This window comes from Mchenga conophoros, linkage group LG14, assembly GCF_057382185.1.
Source record: "Mchenga conophoros isolate Kocher_MC1m ecotype Shallow Benthic linkage group LG14, M_conophoros_male_GT1.1, whole genome shotgun sequence".
In the NCBI taxonomy this organism is placed as follows: Eukaryota; Metazoa; Chordata; class Actinopteri; order Cichliformes; family Cichlidae; genus Mchenga; species Mchenga conophoros.
Genome location: NC_140539.1, coordinates 36,929,502 through 36,947,887, shown reverse-complemented (window position 1 = coordinate 36,947,887; position 18,386 = coordinate 36,929,502). Strand labels below are relative to the sequence as shown.

Here is an 18,386-nt window from a genome sequence, read left to right as displayed (position 1 = left end):
TTTGGCAAATAACAGTACTGAATATTTGAAATCACTTTCACACGAGTGTCTTTAATGAGGAAACATTCAGGAGATCGTTTACAGATGAACAAAATGTTTCTCCGCTCAGTCAGTTAAGATTTGCCTTAGTTAAATATTAGAGCAGGAGAAATATGAACCTGAATGAATTATTAAACACATAATGACATTAACATACTGTCTAGTGTGGATACAGATATCAAGCTAGTAAATGTAATTTTGATTTATAAAATTGCTGTAAGAAAGGCCGGAGTGGAGGAGGAAAGAGGCACTTTCTGTATCTGAGCTTTGCCTCACTGGTGTTCAGAGTTTAGAGTATGTCTTAGTTTTGGGACTCTTCTTCTCAAGGGCTGCCTGAGCTGATTTCATCAGATCTTCAGTCTGAAGCATGCTCATGTTCCACGTGGCCTGGAGAAGGAGAAATTATGAATTTAAGTCAGTACTTTAAAAAGGGAACTTTATAAGTTCATATGCATTTAAGTGAGCATGCCACATCCCCTTTATGCTATCAAGTGTCATATAAAGGACACCAGGAAACTGAAATGGAGGGAATGAGGTAGCAATGCCAGATTCCTTCCGTAGAACTCTGAACACAAACCTTAAGAGTGACGTTGTGAAGCTGACAAAAATATGCACAGAAAACTTTGTCATATTATATTCATCCTTACAATGTAATCCAATCCATCTGCTACGCTGTGGTTTCTGGCATAGATGAGGTTTATTTTGGTGCCCTGCACAGCAACTGGGCTGCGACCAGCAATCTCTCCAGCAATCTCCAGAGCTCCAGCCATCATCGCCTCCTTATCTGCAAACACTCGGCTGAAGAAGAAGGGAAGGGTTTCAAACTGTTAGAATGAATAAGTGCTTTTAATTTGGAAAAAGAGTGATGAGGGAACATTGTTTACCTGACCAGTCCGCTGCTCTTAGCTTCATCAGCATACATCTTTCTCGCTGTCAGAGCCAGTTCATTAACAAGACTGTTGAAAATAGAAATAGATTTTTTTTTTAACCTACAAGCATTCAGTCACTTAACAGTGTCATGTCATAAATTTCTTTGAAACTTGTCCCAATTGTAAATCATGCTGCTGGCTCACCTTTGGCTGCCGATGACCTTCGGGAGTCTCTGGAGTGTTCCAACATCTGCTGCAAGTCCAATATCAACCTCCTATGGAGCCAAAGCAGAGGGCATCATCAATGCTACATTTAGCAAACAGAATCTCAAGATCTAGTGTGTAATCTCTGCTCAAAACCTTGCTGTAGGATATGACAGGTCAAAGAGATCAAGATCTGTGAAATTGTTTAACACAAATCTTCATAAGTTGGTCTTAATTGAATCAGCTATCTATTCCATGCTTTCCCAATTGTCCTCACCACAGTGATAAAATCAGATGATTATACCTTAACTTGGAACCAGGCGTCCTGGGTGCACAGGCGAATGTCACAGGCTGTAATCATGTCAACACCTGCCAGAGAAAACACCACCTACGGTTAACTCACCGAAGCTCCTTTCTCCACCAAACTCAATGCGTCAAACACCTCCACAACCAAGAAGCCTGTATCACAGCCTGTGGGTTTCCCTGGCTCCTGCTAGCATCATGTCCATGCAGTAAACTAACCAGTTATATATCAAAGCTTGAAAACATAGTATTTTCAAATGTCTTGTTGTCTTCTAGGGTCAAGTCGAAAGCAGCCATGGGGAAGAGGGGCATATGTATCGTTTCAGCCACCGCCTTCAGAACACAGCAAATCTCCTTGGGGAGATATTTCAATTCAAATTCATCCATACCACAAACACGTTGGACTGGTCCAGCTGAATGACTCAATTAGGAATTTTAGGGGATTTGAAGCTTTTCACACAGTGGCTACAGCTTCTTATATCTGCACACTTCTCAAAGCATCATCCTCCTAACTTCAAGTGTTAAAATGCATAAAACAAAGGCTTAAAAAACAAACGAACATTCATTTATTTCTTCTTGGCTGTAAATGCGTTTATTTCTGCTGTAAAGTTGGACATTTTAACACGACACTCTTTGGGAATTCACTCCCTTTTGCAGCCAGACTCAAGCAGACATTCGAGGAACTTTAGTGTTTTTCTAACTCCTGTACCTTAAGATGATTCACTACAGCACTGTAATCTTTACAATGTCCTACCTGCTCCTACACAGGCTCCATGGATGGCCACCACAACAGGCTTCGGGCACTGCGAGAACACAATTCAAGAGGAAACGTACTTTAATGATAGTGAGGGAGAATTTGTAAGGAAGGGAAGCTTGGTGCACGCTGGGTCCTACTGCTCTTACACTACAGACATTAACAGTGTGACAGTGTATCTTGTATTGAGTTCTTACTGTTGTTTCATGCAGGTCACACAGATGAGCAATGCCAATGGAAAAAAATATAATTTCATTACAAAAACTGGAATTTTAAAGACAAAATAACCATAAAATAAATCCTATGTTTGTAACTTCTAATCTGTCCTAAGGCTTTCTTTGGCTGAAGTAAGATTTCCACCATTCATCATTTATCCAATTCATAGCCAGGGTTGGTGGGGGGATTAAGTCTATCCCAGCTGACCCATGGTAAAAACTGATGACTGAATTTTAAAAGATAGCAATACAACAGTGGACATGAATGCAAAATGAGCTTTCATGAACCCTAATATTGTTAATATAACTTATCTTGATTTAGAGAGGCAACATCTGAGCAAGAAGCACAGTTCAGGAACCTTCCTGATAAAATCTGATAATTCAGTCACACCTCATGTTTGTGACTGGTTCAGTCTTCTCACTCTTTACATTAATAATGCGCTCTGACCTTCTCTATGACGGAGAAGGTCTCTTGGAATTTCCTAATCTTTTTTTTTAACCCCCAGGAGATTCTGGCTGTGTCGTCTCCTTCTGGTTGAAGTACATTGTTCATCATGTCCATGAGATCGATACCTGCGCATTAACACAGATGAGATTTTACACACTGATTATACTCCACTGAGAGAAGAGAACAGAGGTTTTAATATTCTGTATACCCACCAGCTGTGAAGAGCTTCCCTGCTCCAGAAACTACCACTGCTCTGCACTCGGGGTCCTCAGAGAGCTCATTAAAGCAGGTCACCATCTCACTGGCAGAGAAACACAAGTTCAGATCAGTGTTCACCCAAATAATAATTTAGCTTTTAATTCCAGTGATTAGTTTGACTTTTTGAGCTCTTTTATGTCTGATAATTTAACACTTTTAGAGTTCCATGTATTAGCATTATATTTTTTATTCACACTAAATGATGCAATATTGATTCTCAACGATTCACGAAATAGTAATAGTCTGAATATTGTGTTCACTTGTTTGTAGGGAATGACTGTATTTATTTAAACTCTTGTATGTGCTTCTCTCCTGATCAGAGGACTGCATACGTTTGGGAGCTAGCCTACTTGCTGGTCTGTGCTGTTACACAACGAGGGTTGCAGGATGAATGAAAACAAAAACAAACTTATACAAGTGCTTTTCCCCCCCTCACACACTATAATCCCAGCATAAGTAAGAGAAGCCAGCTGAGGTAAATACATGCTGGGTATGATGAACCTTCTCTTTATTTTCACCAAGATAAATAAGGAATATGGACAATATGGACTTTCTAACTGAATATAAACTGTGAGACAGGTTCCAGCATCCAGGTATAATATATAGCATTTGTCATGCCTCTGACACTGTGTAAAATATGTATATATGTAATTCTGATTCCTGCCTCCAGAAAGCACTGTTCATGGCATTGCGTTTCTCAGGCCGGTGAAGTTCAACATGCGTGATGGACTCTGTAGGACGACTGATGGCCAGGGTTGTGTACGGAGGGGTGGCACCACCTGAAGATGACATGGCTCTGGCCACAGTTTGACTAGGCAACCACAACCCCTTATCTAAGAAGAAAAAACAGAGCAACATTAGACTGTGGCCGAGAAGCAAGAGTCGTGAAAGCTACAAGGCTACAATGGACTATTCATAGGCCTTTTCTCATCTTTACCATTTTGTATCTTACTTACATTCAAGGCCTCAACTCACCTGTACACCTCAGTATTGGTTCAGTCTACAGTGTTCTCAAGCCAGTATTATAGAGCAGAGACACACACCGAATAAACAACAAATAAACAAAACAAGGGTATGCACAACATTGTCATCAGTGCCACAATTCCACAACTGACTGAAGTTGGCATGGATGTCCAGCCTTGGATGTCAATGAGATGACCACTGGTGATCTGAGTCGACATAGTGACACCCTGTGACTGTTTCAGCACAACAATGTCTGCACAGTCCAGCCAAGCATTTAGTCCCAGTACACCTCGCTGTGAAAATGTCTGGGACATGCTAAGTCGATGTGTTCAACACAAGCAGCCACAGTGACCATTTCACAGCTGCAGGCTGCACTTGTCCAGGAATGGAGAGCAATCAGGGCACTTGATTAGTCCGTGTACAGACTTCAGAGGAGACCACAACTCATTATTTGTAGATATGGTAAATGGACTGGTTTTATATAGCACTTTTCTACTCTGAGCACTGATTTGAACATTCTTCTTCTTCTTCTTCTATGTAAGTGCTTTCTTTGCACACATTCATACCTTGACAGACACATCAAAGATCAACCTGGGCTTAGTATCTTGCCCAAGAATATTTTGGTATATATTCTGAGTGTGTCCATCCCTGTATGACCACAGTGTACCCATCCATGTTGCATGTTTCCAGCGCCTTGCTGAATCTGTGACATGAAGAATTAAGGTAGTTCTGAAGGCAAAAGGGGTCCAACCTGCACAAGGAACCTAATAAAGTGGCTGGTGAGTGTAAATAAAGGAAAAAGTAAATATATGATAAACAAAATTAAAACAAATATCTAATGGAGTCATAAATCACCACAACTCTAATTTAATCACTAAAATAGTAATTTTGTTTAAGAAAGTGAGCAGTCCACCACTATTGATCCATGTTTTTCCACAGTTAGTCTTTTCCCCTCACTTCTAACTCCTCAAATGCAGCTTTTGTTTGAAGAAAAAAAAAGAAAAAGCATATTTATACGCAATTAAACTATATGCAGCTAAATGGACTACTCTCCACCGCTCATTCTTGCTGCTTGTCAGGTTGTGTTGAGTGGAAACACCCCTGTACTTTAATTGCAGGGTGGTGTCTGTCGGTATAAGGCCACACAGGCTTCATTTCCCCATTCATACAAAATACAGATGAAGTTACTGGAAACAGAGGAATAAGTAGCCGGGAGGAGACAATTATAAATAAAATAAGAACAGGTCATTGCTTTTTGAATGGCACACTTTTTAAGATAGTTAAACATCTAACTGTAGTTGGTGTAATGCTATGGAAATGACAGAACAAAGAAGTATATCAATCAAAGAAGACTCTGCGTCGGTCTTCTAAACAGCCGTTCACTGACAAATAAGGGGCCTCTCATCCAAGAGCTCCTATCTGACTGTAAGTTTGACTTTTTCTGTTTAACTGAAACCTGGCAACAACCTGATGACTTTTCTCAACTGAATGAATCCACTCCTCTGGGGTTTGTTTACTTTTCGAAACCTTGCTGCTCAGATCGTGGGGTTGGTCCCGCGATCATTTTTCGCCAGCACTTGAAAGTCCTGCCAGTTAATTTTGATCGATTTAGTTCTCTAGAGTGACTTTTAAGTGAGCTGACTGGACCTATTCCCACCATCATAGCTACTGTATACCGCCCCCCCAAACCTAACCTCAGTGACTTTGCGAACCTACTAACCCACCTTTCATCTCTCTCCCCAAATGTTACTTTGATAGGAGATGTCAACATTCATATCGAAAATAATAACTTTCTGCTCACCAGAGACATTTCCTCCTGTCTCAAGGGCTTTGAATTCAAACAGTTTGTCAACTTTCCCACTCACTAAAAAGGACACACCTTGGACTTGGTCTGCTGTTCTGGTCTTACTCCCTCGAATCTTTCTGCTGCTGAAATCCCCATAACTGACCACTTCCTCCTTTCATTTAACCTCACTCTCTGTTGCGCTTCTACCAAGCCAACCCGCCTAATTTCGTTCTGCAACATCAAGAACATTGATATGGACATTCTCGTTACCAGATTGGACAATATTCCCAATCCTGTCTTCTATTCTACCCCCGATGATCTGTTGTTATATAATAATAATTGTTTACTCATTGTCCTTGATTCTCTGGCTCCTGTAAAAACTCACTGTTTCCTTCGCTCGCTCTGCTGCCTAGTTTACCTCTGACCTCCGAGTTTTGAAGGCCAAAGCTCGGCAGCTAGAGCGTAGTTATAAGAAATCTGCTTTAACTGTTGACGCAGAAATCTATAAATATCATGTACTCCAATATAAAGACTCCATCAATCAGGCCAAACAAAGCTTCTACTCTGGTATTATCACTTCTTGTGAGAGTAGCTCCAGGACTATGTTTTCACTTCTCAAAAAACTTCTTCAGCCCCCCAACGCTTTACCACCACACTTCTATTCTTCTGAAATCTGTAACTCCTTGATGCTGTTCTTCACTACAAAAATGAATAACATTAATCCGGCAACTCAGTTCAAATGCTGTGTCTACCCCCTCTCCAGAACCTTTTCTCCATTTTCAGCCCCTTTCCACCTTTGATCTTCCTGATTTATCTGATATTTCTGAGTTTATATGTAAATCAAAGCCCGCCACATGTCATCTCTAGGAGAGGGCGATGGTTTTACAAAATCCAAAGGAAAAATAGGAGAAATGAGAAGCACAGGAAGGAACAGGGGAGAGGAGACAGTTATATCTCGACTTAGATTTGGACACACAGGTTTGAATAGCGCATTGTTTTTAATAGGAAAACACAGTACAGGGGAGTGTGACTGCAACAGAGAACAGGAAACAACAGAACAAGTTTTATTGCATTGTTAGAAATATGATGCAGAGAGAAGACAATTAATCAAAAAGCTTGGCTACATGAAAGTGGACTTGGTTGATTTATTTCGTAAGAACTTGAGAAGTGAATGTTATCAGGCCATATTTTGGTTTTTTAAGGCAGACTAGTTTGCTTGGGAAGCTTTGAATGGATTTTTATTTTTGGCATTTCGGTCCACACTCCACACCAGTAGGTGGCGGTAATGCAACATTTTGTTGTTTGTCAACCACCAATAAATAATCTGAAGAAGAAAAAGAATCAGAATAAGAGAAGCTTTCCCAATTTATTGCTCAATTTGTGAGTGAGGTATTAGACACTAATGTACTGTAACTGTACTTTTCAGGCTGTACAGTTACAGAGTGGCCGTGTATTTATTTTCTGCCGTTTTGGAGAGGGCGGCTGCCCTTCTACCGGCAGGGATTTAATTGCTGCCCACTGTAGCCTGTTCGGCGGGCAGTGTTGATCGTTTCGGCCCAGTCAAGCTGAGGGAAACGTCTGCAGCAGCCGCCGTTTGGCCCCGTCCTTTAAGGAACTGCTGTCTTGTACCGTCTACAGTTTTGTGACACTGTTTATATTTGGTTTGACCACGTAGCCAGACTCTGGGGATCCTTTACGTTTCTGGTGTTTGTTTACAGTGACATTTGTACCTGCACATTTGATTTGTACCATTCGTCAGAGAGAGCGTCATTCCTTTTTGGAGTGCGCTGGGATCAAATATCGTCTGTGTTTTTATTATGTTGGGAGTACATTTTGTAGTTTCACTGTGAGCAATGCGTCTGATGTAGGGTTGCCAACCGTCCCTTAAAATACGGAATCGTCCCGTATTTAGAAAAAAAAGTACACGTCCCGTATTGAGCTAATAAGGGACGCACTTTGTCCCGTAATACAGTGAGAATCAAAAGTAGTCTATAAATGTTAATGGAATTAACGCTTTGTTTGAAAACATAATTCCCAGCCTCTCTCCTGCTTTGTGACCAATGAGCTGACAGCACACTTATGACAATTCGAGTATGACAATTCAGATTACCGCTCATCTCATTGGTCGAGGAAAGGTCGCTTGCGGAGAAAATACCGGAAGACAACAGGTGACCACAACAAGAAGCATGGCCAACAGGGAAACAAACGCCGACACTGCGGTGCAAGTCTCGGACGACAGTACACCTAAAGCTAGGCAAACACTGTGCGATTTTTTCAGTCGCGATATTCAGCTCCTGCTCAAACTGCACGATTGACTCGCAGGGGTTAGAAGTTGGTAGGTCACGATGCAGGGTCTCACACTATACGGCCCGATGCTCTGATGCGACCTGAGAGCTCACCCTGTGAGTCCATAAAATGAAGGTTATAACAGAAAATCTGTCGCGCTCTCTCTCTCTGTCTTTCACTCACACAGACACACCACCACCATCAACTTTGCTAAATTGCTAATGAAAAACATTGATCAGGCAGCTGTGATTGAGCAGCAGTGTAAATCCAACTGTTTTCACGGTTGTTGTGGTCGTGATAATTTTGTGATGCCACATCGAAAAGGCTCGGATGAGCTTTCCAAAGTTCTACAAGTGCCTCCATCGCTTGTGTCCAGATCACACGCTGCACAGCTGTGCTGCTCCGTCTTTTTCACCGACGTTTACGTGTTTGCGCGTGAGCAGTGTGAGCGGCTGTGGTGACACCCTCACGAGCGATTGATGATCGGGAGCTGGTCGTGAGGTGTTAATCACTTCTCGTTACCCCACGTATACTACACGACGCACGATGAAGGCCAAAATCGGTCCGATCACCAAAACGGTCGCACGACTCAAAAATCGTCTCAAAATGGGCCAAAAACCGCACAGTGTGAGCCCAGCATCAGAGCAGCAATGTTTGTTCGCTCAGAGAAAGGGAAGAATGGGAAAAGGAAAACACCTGGCTGGAAAAAGTTAATATGGGCATGTGCAGTGAATATCAGCGCTATGTGGCCAGAAGTGTGATAATATAATTTATTTTGTGTAATAAACAACTGCAAGGATAGATGATTACAACAAATTGATGACTAATACATAAAAGTAATACATAGATGAATAATGATGATGAGTTATGATGCGTAATCATGGGAACAAGCGGGTTTACAAACAGGAGCAGCTGATTAGCATTAGAAAAGCTGAAATAATACCTCAACTGAAGCCAATTGTACTAAATGCACTAAATGTGCACTGTTACAAGAATGTTTTTCTTTCTATTATTTTCTATTATTTTAAGTTAAGCAGGACAAAGTTCTTTTAAAGAAAGATTTACTTATATTCTCAAAAGTTAAGCATGACAGGCTTCTGTTTAAGAAAGAGACCTGTTTTATGTGTTAATGTTGTCATTTTGAGCTAAAGATAAATGGCTAAATGATCATTTGTTTCACATGTGTTCATATCACAAAGAATAGAATATGCATCTGCTTAAATCAAATTCAAGTCAAATGGTTAAAAAAAATAATTTCACACACAAAAAAAGAGCTAGAAAATTCACCACACTGGGAAGGGTGAAGACAACTGGGTTGCCCGGCCCTGGCCACGAGGTGTCCCTTATTTATTTTTCAGGGAGTTGGCAACCCTAGTCTGATGTTAAGTGCCCTATTACCTATGACTTTTTTTTTTAATGCAGTGAATTGAGGATACTCAGTATCTGTGGGACCTTCGGTTGTGGGTCGTTTTCCACACTACTTTTGTTGTACGGCACCTGGGGTGTAGAGTTGGTTTGCACGTGTGATTTTCTTCTCTCATGGTCCTTAGCTACTGGCAAGTCCAGTTCAATGTATGGTGGTTTTATTTAATTTAGGATAGTATTACAGGATAGGACATGCCACAGTCAACTTTTATTGTGCTCTGTTCTTTTTTTTTAAAGTTTTTTTATTTTAACAAATGCAGTTAATAAAAGGTATTTATTTAAATTTTTACTTTTTAATTATTTTACTTGCATTTTTAATCACTTTTATATTTAAATATATTTAAATGTTCATTTGCTATTTATCTAGGGATTGAGAGTAACGCAATTTCTATTCTCTGTATGTCCTGTACATGTGGCAGAATCGACAAATAAAGTTGACTTTGACTTTGACTTGACTTAATATTAGGACCAGCCTGCCTCAGTCGTGTATTCTCGAAGCTGTGTAATGTTTTCTGGTTGGTTTTTGAAAAGACTCTTTATATTTCATAGGGGTGAAATTAAAGAACACAAAGTGAGCCCTGCACCTTACGAAACACTGAAGCTGCAGTGACGACCTTTCACCCACTTATCTTTATAAAAGGTTTTGTTTCCAATTTTTGACTCCAGAACTTCAACACACGGCTCCGCGCTAAAACAGCGACAAACATTCAAAACATGCAGTGTATTTTCACACGATTTGATACGTTTTACTACTACTTAACACAACATCTAAAGTAAAATAATAAAATATAAACAAATTATAGACACTTACATCTAGTGACAGCTGACCTGAAAACCATCGCTAACATCGCCTTTTGAATCCTGCAGAGTTCAGACTGTTTAGTGAACACGGTCAAGTGAACCGTCATTTGTGATCTGCAGTGAAGCCAGCCGCCTCTTATCTGACGCATAAGTTTTCTTTCGCTTCTACACTAGGCTTTACGGCAGCGCCAGTGCTAACTTAGCTAGGGAATGTTCGAATTGTTTATAGTTCACATAGTGACGTCACGGGTTCATTTAATGAGCTGTGCGTTAACATTTGTTAAGTAAAGCCACGCTGTATGTCTGCTGTTTGTGCGAAGGATAACCGGTGAACTACCGATTAACTCACGTAAGATCCCTGCTGATAACTACTTAGCTTTAGCAAAGCTAACTGGCTAATGTCCAGAGGGCCAGGTGAAGTGAATGATTGTTTCTGTATGCAGCCTCGCCAAACGGTCTGGACTCTGCACCGTTCAAAGGGCGATGTTGGCAGTGGTTTTCAGGTCAGCTGTCACCAAATGTAAGTGTCGGTGATTTGTTTGTATTTTTTTATTATTATTTTAACTTTGTTGTTAATTAGTAGGGAAACCCATCAAAGCGTGTGAAAATACACCGGATGTTCTGAATGTTTGTCGCTGTTTTAGCTCGGAGCCGTGTGTCGATGCACAAAACCTTTTATAGGGATAAGTGGGTGAAAGCTCGTCAGTGCAGCTTCAGTGGTTTGTAAGATCGCGGTCAAGTGACGGTCAAGCCGTCATTTGTGAGCCGCGGTGAAGCAGCCACCTCTTTTCCGCCGCCTAAATTTTCTTGCACTTTTGCACTAGGCTTTACTGCAGTAGTGATGGGTCGGTCGCGAACGAAATGGCTCTTAGAGCCGATTCTTTGACGTGAACGACGCGAGCCGGTGCCTTATCGCGAGCCATGGGTTAAGCTGAAAATTTAAATAGTTAAAAGTTGAAATGTGAATAGTTGATTTTTGTATTATATGATTTATTTATTACATTTTATGTGGAGTGAATAAATAAAAGTATATTTACGGTGGCCCCTACAGACAAAGCACATACAAACTTCAAATCATGTACGAACTCCGAAGCACGTAAAAACTCCAAAACACGTAAAAACACGTAAAAACTCAGAAGCACATAAAAACTCAAAACAGTATAAAATACAACCGAAGTGCTCCAGGATGCTAGGGGCAGTGTTGAGCTTTTGTTACCTAGTGGCTACACAAGCCAGCAAGTACCAATGACCGGATTTGGTGTGTGGTAGTAACAGGTAAATGAACTTTTTTTTTTTTTTTTTTTTTTTTTTTAATTATTTGACTATATATGAATGCTTGTGTATAAATACACAAACAATACACATATGCTTTCATGCTTTCAATTGTGTAATTTAAGTGATCTGGGTAGCTCTGTTTTGGAAGTTCAGTTCATGCTAGAAATGTGTTTTGGAGTTTGTACGTGTTTTGTCTCTAGAGGCCACCGCATATATTTCTATATAAATAAAACCACTTTTTTTTTTACATTGGTAATTCCTTTTGTGCATAATTTTATATTATTGTTAATAATAAATTAATTGAAGCAACAAAACAACCTGAAGAGCCGGTTTGGAACCGAAAGAGCCGGTTCTCTAAAAAGAGCCGGAAATCCCATCACTATACTGCAGCGCCCTTTCACCTTCATTGCTAATCGCAAACTCGCGCACACATACGAACAGATTTCATTTAGACAGTCTGATTGCATCATATTCAAAAATTCATTAAAAATCATCCTTGAAAGTTCACGTGAAACTTTCGACGCATTCTTTCTCTCGTCCAACGACTCAAACTACGTCTGGAAGTTTCATCTCTATCGTCTGCATATTCCACAAAAATGAAGGGAGGGAATTATGCTCTAGTTCAACACAATTACTCAAATATTGCATCATCTTTCCATCTGAGCATAACTGTTCTTTGCGATCAGCAATGAAGGAGAATAAGCGCTGCCGTAAAGTCCAGAGTAGAAGCGCAAGAAAATGTGTACTTTATACAGGTTATAGTAGTGATTTTAATTTGTCATAAATGTTGATTTTCTGCTCCATGTATTTTATATAGTTTAATAGTGTATAAATATGTTTTTTCTTTTTTCTTCAAACAATATCTGCATTTGAGTAGCTAGAAGTGAGAAAAGGGAGTTGACTGTGGAAAAACATGAATAAATAGTGGTGGACTGATCACTTGCTTAAACGAAATTACTATTTTAGCGGTTAAATTGACAGAGTTGCGGTGATTAATGACCCCATTATATATTTGTTTTAATTTTGTTAATCATATCTTGACTTTTTTCTTTATTTATACTCACCAGCTACTTTATTAGGTTCCTAGTGTAGGTTGGACTCCTTTTTACCTTCAGAACTACCTTAATTCTTCATGTCACAGATTCACCAAGGTACTGGAAACATGTGACATGGCTTGTTATCCTGCTGTACACAGCCATCACAGGATGGGTACACTGTGGTGATAAAGGGATGGACATGGTCAGCAACAACACTCAGATAGACGTAGTATTCAGAAGATGCTTAGTGAAACCACTGCTGCGAGGCAACATGTTCTTTGCACCAAGATCAGAATCGAGACTCAGGCCAGACAATATTTATTTTTTCTTCTATTGTCCAGTTGTTATAGGTCTGTGCTAGTTGTATCCTCTTCCTTTCAATAACTATTGCAATTACTGTAAAACTGTACCACTTTATTGTAAAACTGAACCAATACTGAGGTGTACAGGTGAGTTGAGGCCTTGAATGTAAGTAAGATACAAAATGGTAAAGATGAGAAAAGGCCTATGAATAGTCCATTGTAGCCTTGTAGCTTTCACGACTCTTGCTTCTCGGCCACAGTCTAATGTTGTTCTGTTTTTTCTTCTTAGATAAGGGGTTGCGGTTTCCTAGTCAAACTGTGGCCAGAGCCATGTCATCTTCAGGTGGTGCCACCCCTCCGTACACAACCCTGGCCATCAGTCGTCCTACAGAGTCCATCACGCATGTTGAACTTCACCGGCCTGAGAAACGCAATGCCATGAACAGTGCTTTCTGGAGGCAGGAATCAGAATTACATATATACATATTTTACACAGTGTCAGAGGCATGACAAATGCTATATATTATACCTGGATGCTGGAACCTGTCTCACAGTTTATATTCAGTTAGAAAGTCCATATTGTCCATATTCCTTATTTATCTTGGTGAAAATAAAGAGAAGGTTCATCATACCCAGCATGTATTTACCTCAGCTGGCTTCTCTTACTTATGCTGGGAGTATAGTGTGTGAGGGGGGGAAAAGCACTTGTATAAGTTTGTTTTTGTTTTCATTCATCCTGCAACCCTCGTTGTGTAACAGCACAGACCAGCAAGTAGGCTAGCTCCCAAACGTATTCAGTCCTCTGATCAGGAGAGAAGCACATACAAGAGTTTAAATAAATACAGTCATTCCCTACAAACAAGTGAACACAATATTCAGACTATTACTATTTCGTGAATCGTTGAGAATCAATATTGCATCATTTAGTGTGAATAAAAAATATAATGCTAATACATGGAACTCTAAAAGTGTTAAATTATCAGACATAAAAGAGCTCAAAAAGTCAAACTAATCACTGGAATTAAAAGCTAAATTATTATTTGGGTGAACACTGATCTGAACTTGTGTTTCTCTGCCAGTGAGATGGTGACCTGCTTTAATGAGCTCTCTGAGGACCCCGAGTGCAGAGCAGTGGTAGTTTCTGGAGCAGGGAAGCTCTTCACAGCTGGTGGGTATACAGAATATTAAAACCTCTGTTCTCTTCTCTCAGTGGAGTATAATCAGTGTGTAAAATCTCATCTGTGTTAATGCGCAGGTATCGATCTCATGGACATGATGAACAATGTACTTCAACCAGAAGGAGACGACACAGCCAGAATCTCCTGGGGGTTAAAAAAAAAGATTAGGAAATTCCAAGAGACCTTCTCCGTCATAGAGAAGGTCAGAGCGCATTATTAATGTAAAGAGTGAGAAGACTGAACCAGTCACAAACATGAGGTGTGACTGAATTATCAGATTTTATCAGGAAGGTTCCTGAACTGTGCTTCTTGCTCAGATGTTGCCTCTCTAAATCAAGATAAGTTATATTAACAATATTAGGGTTCATGAAAGCTCATTTTGCATTCATGTCCACTGTTGTATTGCTATCTTTTAAAATTCAGTCATCAGTTTTTACCATGGGTCAGCTGGGATAGACTTAATCCCCCCACCAACCCTGGCTATGAATTGGATAAATGATGAATGGTGGAAATCTTACTTCAGCCAAAGAAAGCCTTAGGACAGATTAGAAGTTACAAACATAGGATTTATTTTATGGTTATTTTGTCTTTAAAATTCCAGTTTTTGTAATGAAATTATATTTTTTTCCATTGGCATTGCTCATCTGTGTGACCTGCATGAAACAACAGTAAGAACTCAATACAAGATACACTGTCACACTGTTAATGTCTGTAGTGTAAGAGCAGTAGGACCCAGCGTGCACCAAGCTTCCCTTCCTTACAAATTCTCCCTCACTATCATTAAAGTACGTTTCCTCTTGAATTGTGTTCTCGCAGTGCCCGAAGCCTGTTGTGGTGGCCATCCATGGAGCCTGTGTAGGAGCAGGTAGGACATTGTAAAGATTACAGTGCTGTAGTGAATCATCTTAAGGTACAGGAGTTAGAAAAACACTAAAGTTCCTCGAATGTCTGCTTGAGTCTGGCTGCAAAAGGGAGTGAATTCCCAAAGAGTGTCGTGTTAAAATGTCCAACTTTACAGCAGAAATAAACGCATTTACAGCCAAGAAGAAATAAATGAATGTTCGTTTGTTTTTTAAGCCTTTGTTTTATGCATTTTAACACTTGAAGTTAGGAGGATGATGCTTTGAGAAGTGTGCAGATATAAGAAGCTGTAGCCACTGTGTGAAAAGCTTCAAATCCCCTAAAATTCCTAATTGAGTCATTCAGCTGGACCAGTCCAACGTGTTTGTGGTATGGATGAATTTGAATTGAAATATCTCCCCAAGGAGATTTGCTGTGTTCTGAAGGCGGTGGCTGAAACTATACATATGCCCCTCTTCCCCATGGCTGCTTTCGACTTGACCCTAGAAGACAACAAGACATTTGAAAATACTATGTTTTCAAGCTTTGATATATAACTGGTTAGTTTACTGCATGGACATGATGCTAGCAGGAGCCAGGGAAACCCACAGGCTGTGATACAGGCTTCTTGGTTGTGGAGGTGTTTGACGCATTGAGTTTGGTGGAGAAAGGAGCTTCGGTGAGTTAACCGTAGGTGGTGTTTTCTCTGGCAGGTGTTGACATGATTACAGCCTGTGACATTCGCCTGTGCACCCAGGACGCCTGGTTCCAAGTTAAGGTATAATCATCTGATTTTATCACTGTGGTGAGGACAATTGGGAAAGCATGGAATAGATAGCTGATTCAATTAAGACCAACTTATGAAGATTTGTGTTAAACAATTTCACAGATCTTGATCTCTTTGACCTGTCATATCCTACAGCAAGGTTTTGAGCAGAGATTACACACTAGATCTTGAGATTCTGTTTGCTAAATGTAGCATTGATGATGCCCTCTGCTTTGGCTCCATAGGAGGTTGATATTGGACTTGCAGCAGATGTTGGAACACTCCAGAGACTCCCGAAGGTCATCGGCAGCCAAAGGTGAGCCAGCAGCATGATTTACAATTGGGACAAGTTTCAAAGAAATTTATGACATGACACTGTTAAGTGACTGAATGCTTGTAGGTTAAAAAAAAATCTATTTCTATTTTCAACAGTCTTGTTAATGAACTGGCTCTGACAGCGAGAAAGATGTATGCTGATGAAGCTAAGAGCAGCGGACTGGTCAGGTAAACAATGTTCCCTCATCACTCTTTTTCCAAATTAAAAGCACTTATTCATTCTAACAGTTTGAAACCCTTCCCTTCTTCTTCAGCCGAGTGTTTGCAGATAAGGAGGCGATGATGGCTGGAGCTCTGGAGATTGCTGGAGAGATTGCTGGTCGCAGCCCAGTTGCTGTGCAGGGCACCAAAATAAACCTCATCTATGCCAGAAACCACAGCGTAGCAGATGGACTGGATTACATTGTAAGGATGAATATAATATGACAAAGTTTTCTGTGCATATTTTTGTCAGCTTCACAACGTCACTCTTAAGGTTTGTGTTCAGAGTTCTACGGAAGGAATCTGGCATTGCTACCTCATTCCCTCCATTTCAGTTTCCTGGTGTCTTTTATATGACACTTGATAGCATAAAGGGGATGTGGCATGCTCACTTAAATGCATATGAACTTATAAAGTTCCCTTTTTAAAGTACTGACTTAAATTCATAATTTCTCCTTCTCCAGGCCACGTGGAACATGAGCATGCTTCAGACTGAAGATCTGATGAAATCAGCTCAGGCAGCCCTCGAGAAGAAGAGTCCCAAAACTAAGACATACTCTAAACTCTGAACACCAGTGAGGCAAAGCTCAGATACAGAAAGTGCCTCTTTCCTCCTCCACTCCGGCCTTTCTTACAGCAATTTTATAAATCAAAATTACATTTACTAGCTTGATATCTGTATCCACACTAGACAGTATGTTAATGTCATTATGTGTTTAATAATTCATTCAGGTTCATATTTCTCCTGCTCTAATATTTAACTAAGGCAAATCTTAACTGACTGAGCGGAGAAACATTTTGTTCATCTGTAAATGACCTTCTGAATGTTTCCTCATTAAAGAGACTCGTGTGAAAGTGATTTTAAATTTCCAGTCTTGGTAGAATAAAGAGGGCACATCAGAGGAGATTTAGGAGGAACAACTGCTCAGCTCTTTCTAACGTGCTGCAGTTGAGTCTGTTGTAATGCACTGCTTACCAGTGCGGTATCAAGGCTGTTCTGTAGCACAGCGGTCTCCAACCTTTTTTGTGCCACGGACAATATTTTCACGGACCGGCCTTTAAAGTGTCACAGATAAATACAACAAAATAAAACTAGTACCGGTACCGAAAAAAATACGATTTATTCATAACACACGTGAAAAGACCCAGGAAAACAGAGTTAACGATCAAAACGATAACAAAATAACGCTGAAAACCGATTAAAAACCCTGAAAACCAGACATTTCACACCTGAGGCTCAACTCTCCTGGCCCAGTACCAAACGACTCACGGACCGGTACCGGTTGGGGACCGCTGCTGTAACAGACAAACAGGCACTGCGAGGAGTGGTGAGAACAGCAGAAAAGAAAAACATGGCAAAACGAAAACTGGAGGATACTCAAGCAAGCACAAAACATCATCAGTGATGGTGTCACAATAGAATCTTACAAGAAAGAATCAAAAATTGTATTCCATTGTGCTTTATTAGCTCCGGTGAAAAACAAGTTAACAATGCAACATATGCGGGACTTTTCGTGGCTGTTTTGATATCGCTCTCTCTCTTTTAACCAATCAAATTTCGCTGTGGTAGAAGCTTTAAACTCGGTATGACCCAGGTTGATAGAGGGTGCCCAGTCTGGATCGCATTCCAGCATTTTATAGGCTGGTTTTCCTACAAAACACAACAAATATTAGCCTGCAAAGCCACAGTGAACAAAGCAGCATAGCGCAACGAATTCAATTCAAATCAATATAACACTTATTTGTAACCTACATCAACAATTATGTTATGATAAATTATGTAATAACTACAACAGAAGACTTACCTTTGTGGAAATGCTTGGAGCAGACTAACATGTGAGCTGGAGTGTTCTGGGACTTTATATTTGGTCTTCGAATGGCTGCAATCCAGGCCATTCGCCGGCTCTTTGTTACTTCGGAAACATGGCTTGAACAATTTCTCTTCCACGACGTAATCTGATAAAAATCGATATTTTTACCCGTTGGCTTCCCTCTCTCAAGAGGGGTGCCGTTTGTAAAGTGAAAACATGCTGAAATTAACGGCAACATTTTTCCACATTTAGCTCAGAACCTTGCAAAAACATGTTTTTTGGAGTCATT

At 40.3% G+C, this 18,386-nt stretch overlaps 2 protein-coding genes across 3 annotated transcripts; one reads left to right on the top strand and one right to left on the bottom strand.

The window, feature by feature from the left end:
- Positions 1–31: 31 nt before the first annotated feature.
- LOC146560306 (delta(3,5)-Delta(2,4)-dienoyl-CoA isomerase, mitochondrial-like) lies at positions 32–10,521 on the bottom strand. The gene is made up of 10 exons (XM_085244289.1): positions 10,362–10,521; positions 3,755–3,923; positions 3,045–3,133; positions 2,833–2,957; positions 2,170–2,218; positions 1,417–1,481; positions 1,113–1,183; positions 924–995; positions 687–837; positions 32–426 (listed from the first exon to the last, which is right to left on the bottom strand). The coding sequence occupies exons 1-10, from the start codon at positions 10,498–10,500 to the stop codon at positions 322–324; spliced, it is 1,035 nt and encodes a 344-aa protein (XP_085100415.1). The 5' UTR covers positions 10,501–10,521; the 3' UTR covers positions 32–321.
- Positions 10,522–10,539: 18 nt separating this feature from the next.
- On the top strand, positions 10,540–17,145 carry ech1 (enoyl CoA hydratase 1, peroxisomal). Of its 2 annotated transcripts, XM_085244291.1 has the most exons (11): positions 10,544–10,700; positions 10,795–10,871; positions 13,255–13,423; positions 14,045–14,133; positions 14,221–14,345; positions 14,960–15,008; positions 15,697–15,761; positions 15,995–16,065; positions 16,182–16,253; positions 16,340–16,490; positions 16,751–17,145. In XM_085244291.1, the coding sequence occupies exons 2-11, from the start codon at positions 10,835–10,837 to the stop codon at positions 16,853–16,855; spliced, it is 933 nt and encodes a 310-aa protein (XP_085100417.1). In that variant the 5' UTR covers positions 10,544–10,700; positions 10,795–10,834; the 3' UTR covers positions 16,856–17,145. The 2 variants fall into 2 exon arrangements, with proteins under 2 accessions (XP_085100416.1, XP_085100417.1); XM_085244290.1 differs by having other exon boundaries at positions 10,540–10,871.
- Positions 17,146–18,386: the final 1,241 nt, after the last annotated feature.